Below are 11,518 nucleotides of genomic sequence, written 5' to 3' on the forward strand. Positions count from 1 at the left end.
GTGTCAGACAGACCAATCGCGCGAATTCTTCGGCCACGTGACGCGTGTCTCGGCTCACGTGACCTGGTCCGCTACCCACGTGGGGGCTCAGCGTGCACCGTTCTTTGTACTCGGGTTAGGAGGAGCTGTGCTGCGTCCGGACCAGTGCAGATACTGGGTTGCTCTTTTGCTCGTAAGAGGGGCTCCGCTGGCAGTCTGAACGGCAAGCTTGAGTCAGGATCCTTAAGATCCTCAGTTAGTTGGAGGGCAGATCTCGCGAGTAGGGTACAAGGCACTGTGAAATGATCTTTTTACGTGGGTGAGGGGCTGAACGGCCTATGATGTACCGAGGCTGGGAAAGGATTTAGAAATAACATGGTTTGGCCGGGCGCGGTGGCTCAAGCCTGTAATCCCAGCACTTTGGGAGGCCGAGGCGGGTGGATCACGAGGTCAAGAGATCGAGACCATCCTGGTCAACATGGTGAAACCCCGTCTCCACTAAAAATACAAAAAATTAGCTGGGCATGGTGGCACGTGCCTGTAATCCCAGCTACTCAGGAGGCTGAGGCAGGAGAATTGCCTGAACCCAGGAGGCGGAGGTTGCGGTGAGCCGAGATCGCGCCATTGCACTCCAGCCAGGGAAAAAAAAGCAACTCCGTCTCAAAAAAAAAAAAAAAAAAGAAATAACATGGTTTGAAAAGCCGGACCTGGTGCGGGGACGCTCTAGGGAGGAGTCTTCTCCCCAGTTTTAGCTGGTTTCATTTCTTTGCGTCTGTAGGCAACGCGGTAAAAATACTCCTTCGGTGGGCGACGCAGTACAGGTGCTTCCGAAGGGCGTTCGTTACGGGAATGCCGAAGCGTGGGAAAAAGGGAGCGGTGGCAGAAGACGGGGAAGAGCTCAAGACGGGTAAGAGAATGAAATGAGCCCCTCTTCCTAGAAGCTGCGGCGGGAATTCCCTTGATAACGGTAACTATGGGCCGCTCATTTTTGTAGGGGTTTGTGAAGAAGTCGCGGTAACACCACACTTTCGTTGGGTCTGTAGTTAACGCCAGATCGAGGTTGGAAGCCACCAACTTTTTGTCACTATATATTACTCATTTTATAGAGCCAGAGGCCAAGAAGAGTAAGACGGCCGCAAAGAAAAACGACAAAGAGGCAGCAGGAGAGGGCCCAGCCCTGTATGAGGACCCCCCAGATCAGAAAACCTCACCCAGTGGCAAACCTGCCACACTCAAGATCTGTTCTTGGAATGTGGATGGGCTTCGAGCCTGGATTAAGAAGAAAGGGTTAGATGTGAGTGGAATTTAAGGAGGGGAAGATATATTTTTTTCTTTTTTTAATATCATTTTCTACTTTGGTAGAGATATTCTTTAGTATTGAATAATCTTAGGGTTTAGTCACCCCTTTTTTCCGTTTAGCCTTCGGGCTGTTTTTCTCCTGCCCGGGAGAGATATATGTGGGGCTTCCCCACGTTTTGCCAGTTGTTTCCTAAATGTCCGTTTCTTCACTTCTATTGCCATTTTCGTTTAATGTTCTCTCCTCTTCCCAGACTGTTGCAAAAACCTCTTTACTATGTCTTCCTCCATTTTATCTTCAGCATGTCCTCCATTCCATTAACTACAGCTTAAAAATCTTAGCTTGCTATCCACTGCCTAGGGAAAAAACACAATCTCCTTAGTATAGCGTGTTATACTTTATCTCTCTCTATTAGTTTTTATTTATATAGCTTATAATTGTTTAAATATTGTACTACTTGAACTCCTTAGGCTAAGGAGTTTAAACTGTGCATATCTATGACTTAGCACATATTCAATAAATGTTCTGCTGAATTGATGTTTTCCACCTTTTCACTTACAGTGGGTAAAGGAAGAAGCCCCAGATATACTGTGCCTTCAAGAGACCAAATGTTCAGAGAACAAACTACCAGCTGAACTTCAAGAGCTGCCTGGACTCCCTCATCAATACTGGTCAGCTCCCTCTGATAAGGAAGGGTACAGTGGCGTGGGCCTACTTTCCCGCCAGTGCCCACTCAAAGTTTCTTATGGCATAGGTGAGACCCTGTTAATCCCTAATGCCTGAGCTCTTCAAAACCAATTGCTAATTCTCCATCTGTGCCCCACCTCTTGATTGCTTTCTCTTTTCTTAGGGATTTTTATGCTAATTTTGTTTCATCATTTCTGTAGGTGAGGAGGAGCATGATCAGGAAGGCCGAGTGATTGTGGCTGAATTTGACTCATTTGTGCTGGTAACAGCATATGTACCTAATGCAGGCCGGGGCCTGGTAAGACTGGAGTATCGGCAGCGCTGGGATGAAGCCTTTCGCAAGTTCCTGAAGGGCTTGGCTTCCCGAAAGCCCCTTGTGCTATGTGGAGACCTCAATGTAGCGCATGAAGAAATTGACCTCCGCAACCCCAAGGGAAACAAAAAGAATGCTGGCTTCACGCCACAAGAGCGCCAAGGCTTTGGGGAATTACTGCAGGCTGTGCCACTGGCTGACAGCTTTAGGCACCTCTACCCCAACACAGCCTATGCCTACACCTTTTGGACTTACATGATGAATGCTCGATCCAAGAATGTTGGTTGGCGCCTTGATTATTTTTTGTTGTCCCACTCTCTGTTACCTGCATTGTGTGACAGTAAGATCCGTTCCAAGGCTCTCGGCAGTGATCACTGTCCTATCACCCTATATCTAGCACTGTGACACCACCCCTAAATCACTTGGAGCCTGGGAAATAAGCCCCCTAAACTACCATTCCTTCTTTAAACACTCTGAAATCTGCTTTGTATTTCTCATCTATAAAAATAGGAATCCTCCAACCAGGCTCCTGTAGCAGACTTAGATTTCTTTTAAGCTCAAGATTTTTTTGAGGGTTTCTTTAAAAAAAAAAAAAAAAATGAGCAAAGCCTGCTAGTGACTTTTTGAATTATCCACATAAAAATAAAAAGCCATAGTTTCATCCTTGCTGTCTTTGTGTCTTACCCCTTCGTGGGGCTACACATTCCCTTTCTCCTTATATTTTCATGCATACAAGTTAACAACTGAAAAAGGGTAGAGTCATGACCTTATTTATTTACAAGCACATGATAAGTCCCTAACCTCCCCAAACATAGAGCAACCCTACCCAGCCCAGTTAAATACTGCAACTGGGGGGGAGGTAAAAAAGGTTGGAAGGAGGAATTAGGGGAAATACAGGAATAGGGGAACATATCCCACATTAAATAGTTATATATACATCAGTTCCTGTGGTTCTGTACAGAGCAGCGGCTGACCCCACCCCACAGGACACAATGTGGGGAGAGGAGACTGAGGGTACTGAGGCCAGAGCCAACCCCTGGTGAAGTGCAATAGCAGCAGCAAAGTCCCAATGGTGCACAAGAAGGAGGGGAACCCCCAGGGCTACCCACCCCCACCCTGCCCTGGAATGTGTAAGGGACAGGAATGGCTCTCAGGGAGCACACAGGAAGGACAAGGCTGGAACCGTCTTTAGGACCCAGTTTTAAGGGCAACATTTGCCTACTTCACCCTAGACACAGCAACCCTTGGAGGAAAGCAGATGATCAGCAGTGGTCTTACTTGCCCCTCCAAACCTAAGTGAGGGCCTGGTTCCTTCCTACCTCTCCCCAGGGAAAAGGAAGGCAGCTGCTTGGCTTCCTTATAGAAGCCCAGGGAGCCTTTTACTACCCCAGCTCCCTTTGTAGTGTCACTGTCCCCACCAGGGAGGGGCCAGGCACAGTCTTGTGGGTCATCAGGCTCAGGAGAAGTTCTGGACAGGGTGGCTGACCTTCATACAGGCCCAATAAAGGGCCCGGCCCAAACACAGCACAGCCAACAGGATGACAAATGCCCAGCCAGCATAGATGCCTCCATATCGCCGTGCATGCTTCCATGTACCAAACTGATGAAGATACAGAGGGAGAAGAAAAGAAAGATGGGGTTAATGTTGGTCTCCACTATCTCCTATTAGTCCAAAGAACGTAATAACTCAGGCTTCAGTCCTTGTTTCCTATCCACATGTAGCCACCCTCAGGGACCTTCTTAAAGGCAGCTGTTCAGCTCCCTTCCCTTAAGCAATAACATACTCATCCCATCCCATACTTATCTGTCAGTTTTTCTTAATATCTGACAAGAGAGCCAGGTTTGCAAATAGCAACTCTTATATTAAGCACTTCTCCACTGTCCTATCTTCATCCTACAGAGAAAGGATGGCTGTTTTTCACTCTTTTAGTAATAATAAAGACTGTTTTATCTGCTACCTTCCATTTTAGCTCATATGTATATTAAAACTACTCTCCCAAGTTTCTTCCATTTTCTTTAGGGTAGCAATTTCCCAAATCTTAGCCTGTGGGAATGAGGCTGAAGAATTAAAGAGGTGGGGCAAGGGTACTCACAGCAAGGCCAGTGGCAGTGACTACCAAAAGCAAGCCAAGCAAGAAGCAGCAGATACATCTCTTACGTGGGTATCTGCGACCAATAGATGACCTGCGGGGAGGCAAATAGAAATGGATGCTTTTCTATGGCCCTGAAGTTTTTACTCCATACATCACTCAATCACCAGCTCAATCCCTAATCACTTACACTTTCCTGCAGTGAGGACAACGTGCCAAGGTGCGGTCTGTGAACTCTGTCCACTATAAAGAAAGGAAACAAAAATAATAGCAGAAGCAAGGTCCCCCTCAATGAGAACCGTGGGGTTGGGATGCAGAACATGTTCCCATAGGACAGACCTTTCCAGGTCATTATCATTACTTGGAGAAATACACTAGAAAAGACTATCCTAGTCTCCTTTTCCCTCCCCTTTCCAATACCCCTTCCTCACCAGAAAAGTATTCTTGCAATGTCCACAGATAACCCTGACACCCATGGGTTGTGGTTCTGGACTCAGAGGTCCGGGATGCACAGGCCCCAGGTTGATGATTCTTTTGCTGTACAAAAGAAAAAGACTGTGTTTGAAAAGTTTTTAATCCTAAAAATCCCCATACAGTCCCTGTTGCACATCCCCTACTCCTTGCCTATCAAGTCATTTCTCTGAACACTTAGATACTCGGTCCCCCAACTGTATACCCTCAAGAATCCTTGAGAAAGAAAGAGCACTGCTTAAACTTCAGGTCTCTAATACCCCTCTTGACCTTAGGATAACACACCCAGTCCCTAAGGCTTTCTATTTTCCTAAAGGACATCATTTCATCTCAACATCTTTACTAAGTAAAGGACATCATTTCATCCCAATATCTTTATTGAAAAATGAGAAAGACAGCTGTAACATTCCTGAGGCACATGCTCCATAGCCTTTTCTCCTCCTAATAAACCCTAGGCTCTCTCACATTTACTTTCTCTATATACGTTTATTCTTTTTTGACTTTCTAGTTCCCCACATGCCCTTCTCCACCTTATGCCTCTTACCAGTAGGGCCGGGGGCATGCAATCCGTTGGGATGTCACTTTGCAGATAAGGAGACAGTTACAGGGGCATCGAACATATTTTTTCCCTGGGGGTGCATTCTTGATTGGCTAGAGAATAACAGGGTGGTCAGCAAGCAAACCTCTAATCCCAATCCCTTCCACTTCCCTCCAAAAAGACTTTATAAGATCAGAAAGATAAGGTGCTAGCCAGGAAGTAGAAATAAAAGACTATATCATGACATTTGCTATGTGTGAAGATGAATAACAGTAAGCATTAGCTTTGGTGAGCGGCTTCTGGGGAAACAGCTGTGTGGGACACCTGGAACTGAAACCTGGGTATCATCAAGAACACTTGGCAAAGGGCCGGAAGGTCAGGGTTCAGAACCAAGAGACCAGAAAGAGGATCCAGGAAATAGGGCCCATTTCATAGATTTGTATAACTCACCGTGGCTTCATTGCAGACACCACATTTGACTACATGCTGATGCATCTTGCCTTCCACGTTGATGAGAGACTGGCAGACTCGGCAGGTGATCATAGGGGCACTCCCACTGTCCGGGCTGGTCAAGGGTGAGTAGGGGGGTGGATCCTCCCCAGGCAACACAGCTGGATGCCCCTCGGGGAACGGGGGAAATGCTGGGGAGAAAGCAAATCAAAAGAAGGGCTGGGGTCACTTGCAGAAACCCCCCACTGATGCTCCACAGTGGTAGGGAAGTCCTTCTGATCTTCAACTCTCTGACCAAGCTCGGAAGGCTTCTCATAATGGCGCTTGTATCAGGTTGCTCAGAAACCCCTTTCGTCCCCATGCTGTAGTCGCAATTTCGGAGGGAAGGAAGCCTCGCCCAGTCACAGGTGCAGCAGACCCGCACCTGGCGACTGGGCCCCGCCTCCGCCCTCGGTCCCGCCCCCTCCCCGGCTTTCAGAGTTCCCTGGGGAGCACCTCGGACCCGCCCCGGCTTACCCTGGGGCGGGGCATGTTTACCGGCTCCGTACGGTGGTGCGGAGGGGGTCAGGCCTCCCCCGGGCCCAGCCCCACTCCCGCCTGGCCCCACTAAACCGTTGCCGCCCGCGCCACCGTCGATAGGCTCGGACAGCAGCGGGGAACGCTCTCCATCTGCCGCCATGGCTGCCACCGCCGCCTCCCGCTAGGGTCGGCGATCCGGCTCCCTTCGCCTCTGCCGCCGCCGTAGCCACTGCTACTGCTGCCGCTGCCGCTGCCGCTGCCGCCGCCGCCGCCGCCGCCGCTACCGGGTCCCCAGGGCGCCTGCGCGCCGCGCACCCAGCTCACTCCGCAACCAGTAGCCTGCCCCGCCCCGTTCCGTCCCGCAGCACGTGATAGGCTATCCCCGCCCCGGTCGTGTTATTATTCGCGTAGACAAACCAATCCCTGGTCCTGTGAAGGCAGCCCTCCTTTTCTATTGGGGAGTGACGCACAAACGTCAACTGTCACATGACCTGCCAGATGCTGCTGGGCTTGCAAAACCTGCACGTGACTAGAGGTTCTGCAAGCTATTGGGAGCGACGACCATCGCGCTACCTCCAGACCAGGAGGTGGGGCTAGTCTGCTGTTGCTCCGCTGGTCACGTGTTTCTGGAAGCTACCCGCCTCTGTTGCTCTGCTTCTCATTGGTTCAAAGACACCATTAAATACTTTTTTCCGACTTTCGGTTATAGCTGGTTTTCTATTGGCTGGTGACTTTCCTTCCCTCATCCTGTGATCCTAGCGGAGCAACTGCATTGGTCCGAACTTAGCGCCAGAACATGAAGAGAGTGGCTTATGCATTTTAAAGGAGGCAGGGCGGGGGCAGTAAGGGAGGGCGGAAGCTTGGGATGTTCTAAGCGGAGAGACGAGGGACGGTAGGGAACAGAAGACAAAGTTAGCCATTCTACTCAAAGAAGTACCTTTAAAAAGTCAGAGCCATGTTGTACCAGGAGGAATGGATTTAAAAGTTAAGATTATCGCTCCAGCCTTTATCGCTGGAGTCACTTTCTGGACCGGACACAAGACTGGGTTCTCCTGGAAGCTGCCCTTACAGATCCCGCTCTTACCCCATTGCGATCAAGTTGTTAAATTATCTTTTCATGAGTGTCTCCACTACTAGAAGATTTCATCGTTTTACTTAAAAAAAAAAATGTCAATAAGAGATGGGGTCTTGCTTAGGCTGGACTCAAACTCCTGGGTTTGATCTCCTGCCTTACTTCCCCAGTAGCTGGGACTACAGGCACAAGCTACCATGCCTTTACTCAATTTTATGACCACCAGCCCTTAACATATGCACAAGTGTCTGTTGACTGAATTAATCAAATCCAAGGTTATTTCCATCCGCTTATTTGACAGATAGGACAGCCTTTAAACCTGTCTCAACTTTGCCCCCAGGAAGGGGGCAGTGCCCCCTCCCCTACCTGCAGTCTTGCGTGGTCTTTATGGGCGCCTGAAACATGCGTGAGTTTTCCCAAGTCTTAGCCCAAATTGGGACTGCTTTAAATGTGGAAAGCAACAAAGAATTGATAAAAACAATAAACTCTGAGGAGGTCCCTATCAGTTTTTGCTAGCAGACTCTCCACTGAGAAAGTTCCCCAAATATTTAATAATAAAGGAACTGCTGATGTCCCAGCATTTGGCTGCTACAGGGGCTCGAGACTTCACCTAGGTCCTGATTTTTTAGACAGGGTTTTCTCAGGCCAACTTCTACTTAGAAGCTAATGTCCTTCCGCCAGTTAGATAAGAGCCCCTAACAGGCACTTAACTAAGAAAACTCCAGATATAAAATAGGGAAGAGGTTGTAGCTCCATAAAGGGAGGCCAGTCTGCTGCTCTCCCTGCTGATGCTCAAGCATTGTCTGCGGTTGGAGTAGGTTTCATCATTTGCACCCTAGGTACACATATATTCCAAAATATTTTTTAAATATATACACTTTGTGAAAGACACTTCTTAAAAAAACTTACACTCTGAGCAGGGAGACAATGTAAACATTGACAGTATAAAATATCATGCCAGGAACAGTGGATCATGCCTGTAATCCCAGTGTTTGGGGAGGGTGAGGTGGAGGATTGCTTGAGCCCAGAAGTTCAAGGTTACAATGAGCCATGATCTCAGCCTGGGCAACAGAGCAAGATCCTGTCTCAAAAAAAATCAGTGCTAGTATTTAATTACATGGAAAATTATCGATACTAGAAATTCATGATACAGCACATGCTTCATAATAAAAGAATTAAACAATGTAACACAAGCTCAAGAAAAGAAGAGGTCACTAGAGCAGCCAGAGAAAAGTTTTAAAACATAAGGAAAAATTAATGTTCTGCATTGATAACTTTGACTTAAGCTCTGTGTTGAGTAGGTCAATAGGCAGAAAAACGCACAAAGTAATCATAATATTTGTAACTTGCTCACAGTTAATAAAGCACTTTCATAGTTGTATTCATTTTGTTTCAGAACCCACTGTGATATTGACAGGGAAGCCAAGACTATATCTTTATTTTACAGACGTAGAAACTGAGGCTGTGTAAACTGGAGTCATTTAAGTGACAGAGTGAAATGGAGCACTGAATCTCGATCTTCTGACTTATGATCTAATGTTTTACATTCAAATTATTTGATAGGTAGATTGAAAGGGGCAGAAGCACGGAGGTGGCAGAGAGAAGGTGCTTGGGATGGGCCCCCTTTTATGCTAAATGCCTGGAACATAGAAGCTGCTTGATAAATGGCTCTCAAGTTAATTAATGAAGTAACAAGCCCCATCTTGGGATAAATTTGCTGGATACGGAACAATATTGTTGCTGCAGTTGCAAGAAGGGCAGATACTCAGCTGAGGCACTACGGGGTGGCTGGTGTTGGTTGTTTATGGTGGCATCGGTTCTGATTGTTTCACACCTGTATTATACAGATAAATCATTTTAATATTATCTCTGGTAAATATTGGGTATCTCAGATATTGCCTGGATTTTACTTATCGGGTGGGGTCTTCCCACTTAGATTGAGAAAAATTAGACTATTAAGGTGTATTAGTTTGCTAGGAGTGCTATAACAAAACGCTACAGTTAGCATAAACAACAAATATTTATTTTCTCACAGCTCTGGAGTCTGGAAGCCCAAGATCAAGATATTGGCAAGTTTGCTTTCTCCTGAGGCTTCTCTCCTTAGCTTACAGATGGCTACCTCACTGTGGCACACATGGCCTATTTTCTGCATGCCTTTTTGCTTTCTCTTCCTCTTTCTCTTCTTCTTTTTCTTACTTTTAGAGACAGGGTCTCACTCTGTCGCCCAGGCAGAAGTGCAGTGGTGCAGTCATAGTCTGTGGTAGCCTTGAACTCCTGGGTGCAAGCAATCCTGACACCTCAGCCTACCAAGTGGCTGGGATGACAGGTGCATGCCACCATGCCTGGCAAATTTTTTTTATTTTTTGTAGAGACAGGGTCTCACTATGTTGCCCAAGCCGGTCGCTGGTCTTTAACCCCTGGGCTCAAGTGATCATCTTGCCTTGGCGTCCAAAATGCTGGTGTTACAGGCGAGCACCACCCTGCCTGGCCTCTCTTCTTCCTGTGAGAACAACAGTCTTACTGGATTGGGGCCCCACCATTATGACCTCATTTAACCTTAATTACCTCTTTAAGGGACTTATCTCCAAATATAGTCACAATGGGGGTTAGAGCGTTAACATAAGAATTTGGGGGAACACACTTCAGTCCAGAATATAATATAAAGAAATTGTGAAGGTTTCAAAGCAGTTTTTTCTTTAGAGTTCCAAGTGATATCTAGTACATTGTATACATAGCCAGAGAATGGAGTGAAAAACATCTGCCTGGGTTCTATGACCCAAAGTGTCCTAATTTGATTTCTTTTTTTTTTTTCCACATATTTCCTCTTTCCTGAAGTGGTAGTTTACTAACTGTGTGAAAACAACACAATCTCTTACTGCATTTCAAAGAAAAAGGAAGCTTCTGGTAATGTGCAGAGTGAGTTAATTAAGACCAAGGGTAGTTTGTTTCGGGGGTTGGACGGGATGGGGTAGGTGCCTGGTCTTAAAGGATTAATTTATGTTAATTACATTGGTACTTTGCTCCCTTGCGCTTCTTCTACTTATGGGATATGTGTATCTGTATGTGCCAAACAGATGCACACATCCCATGAGTAACTACTTGTACTTATTTAAGAATGAAATAAAAATATTTTTTTCAATTTGTGTGCATTGTTATTTTCAAAGTGTTAGTAAGTTCTCAGGAAGCAGCTACTTAAAAAATAAAACTGTTAGGTATTTCTTTTGACCTAGAGGTGCTGTGAAAAATAATTGGTGAGCTACTGAACTGAAAAGTTTGGAACTCTGGACTGAAGTGTTGAAAACAGAGCAAAATGGTAAGAAAGGAATAGAGTGTGGGGATTTGGTTTCAGATGGCCTAAAGAGAATAAACATTAAGTAGACATTTCGCATATCTAACCACGTATCTGTGTTTGCAGTGCAGCAGACAGTGCACACTCACCAACACCTGAGTCTGTACACTTTGGCAGTCAGAAACCTCTGAGAAAACCAGTAAAAGATGTGAAGAGATGGAAGGATGAAGATGTGAAGAGATGGAAGGATGAAGATGTGAAGAGATGGAAGGATGAAGATGTGAAGAGATGGAAGGATGAAGATGTGAAGAGGTGGAAGGATGATTTGACTGTTCCCTGTATGATGCCCTTCCTGGGCCTCAGTTCTTTGTTCTTTCTTTAGGAAATTTTTGGCCTCCTTTTCTGGGAGCCAAGGTCTTTGGAATAGAGGGTGGTAAGCCAGTTCTTTATCTCTACTCTGTTCTTCCGGCCACTGAATGAGGCACAGGTGGAAGTCTCACTCAGAAAAGAGAAATAAAAGTGATCCCTATAACAGAGAGAAAAGGGCCAGATGTGGTGGGTCATGCCCATAATCCCAGTACTTTGGGAGGTGTGAAGATTACTTGAGCCCAGAAGTTTCAGACCAGCCTGGGCAACATGAAGAGACCCCGTCTCTAAAAAAAGTAATAAAAAAGAGGTGAATGTGGTGGTGCGTGCCTGTAGTCCTGGCTACTTGAGAGGCTGAGGAAGGAGGATTGTTTGAGCTTAGGAGATTGAGGCTGCAGTGAGCCGAGGTTGAGCCACTACACTCCAGCCTGAGCAGCAGAGTGAGAC

The 11,518-nt window shown here is 46.5% G+C and overlaps 2 protein-coding genes across 6 annotated transcripts; one reads left to right on the forward strand and one right to left on the reverse strand.

The window, feature by feature from the left end:
- The first annotated feature begins 62 nt into the window (after window positions 1-62).
- APEX1 (apurinic/apyrimidinic endodeoxyribonuclease 1) lies at window positions 63-3,132 on the forward strand. 3 transcript variants are annotated; one of them, XM_017539593.2, is made up of 5 exons: window positions 63-172; window positions 758-886; window positions 1,086-1,273; window positions 1,838-2,030; window positions 2,164-3,132. In XM_017539593.2, exons 2-5 carry the CDS (start codon window positions 829-831, stop codon window positions 2,679-2,681), a joined length of 957 nt encoding a protein of 318 aa, XP_017395082.1. In that variant the 5' UTR covers window positions 63-172; window positions 758-828; the 3' UTR covers window positions 2,682-3,132. The 3 variants fall into 3 exon arrangements, with proteins under 3 accessions (XP_017395082.1, XP_017395081.1, XP_017395080.1); XM_017539592.2 differs by having other exon boundaries at window positions 64-354; window positions 668-886; XM_017539591.2 differs by having other exon boundaries at window positions 64-264.
- Window positions 3,030-6,810, reverse strand: PIP4P1 (phosphatidylinositol-4,5-bisphosphate 4-phosphatase 1). 3 transcript variants are annotated; one of them, XM_037742400.1, is made up of 8 exons: window positions 6,593-6,631; window positions 6,342-6,553; window positions 5,826-6,016; window positions 5,382-5,488; window positions 4,798-4,903; window positions 4,557-4,609; window positions 4,370-4,460; window positions 3,030-3,876 (listed from the first exon to the last, which is right to left on the reverse strand). In XM_037742400.1, exons 2-8 carry the CDS (start codon window positions 6,502-6,504, stop codon window positions 3,733-3,735), a joined length of 855 nt encoding a protein of 284 aa, XP_037598328.1. In that variant the 5' UTR covers window positions 6,505-6,553; window positions 6,593-6,631; the 3' UTR covers window positions 3,030-3,732. The 3 variants fall into 3 exon arrangements, with proteins under 3 accessions (XP_037598328.1, XP_017395085.1, XP_017395084.1); XM_017539596.2 differs by having other exon boundaries at window positions 6,363-6,810; XM_017539595.2 differs by having other exon boundaries at window positions 6,342-6,663.
- Window positions 6,811-11,518: the final 4,708 nt, after the last annotated feature.

Source organism: Cebus imitator, unplaced genomic scaffold, assembly GCF_001604975.1.
Source record: "Cebus imitator isolate Cc_AM_T3 unplaced genomic scaffold, Cebus_imitator-1.0 Scaffold119, whole genome shotgun sequence".
Taxonomy (NCBI): domain Eukaryota; kingdom Metazoa; phylum Chordata; class Mammalia; order Primates; family Cebidae; genus Cebus; species Cebus imitator.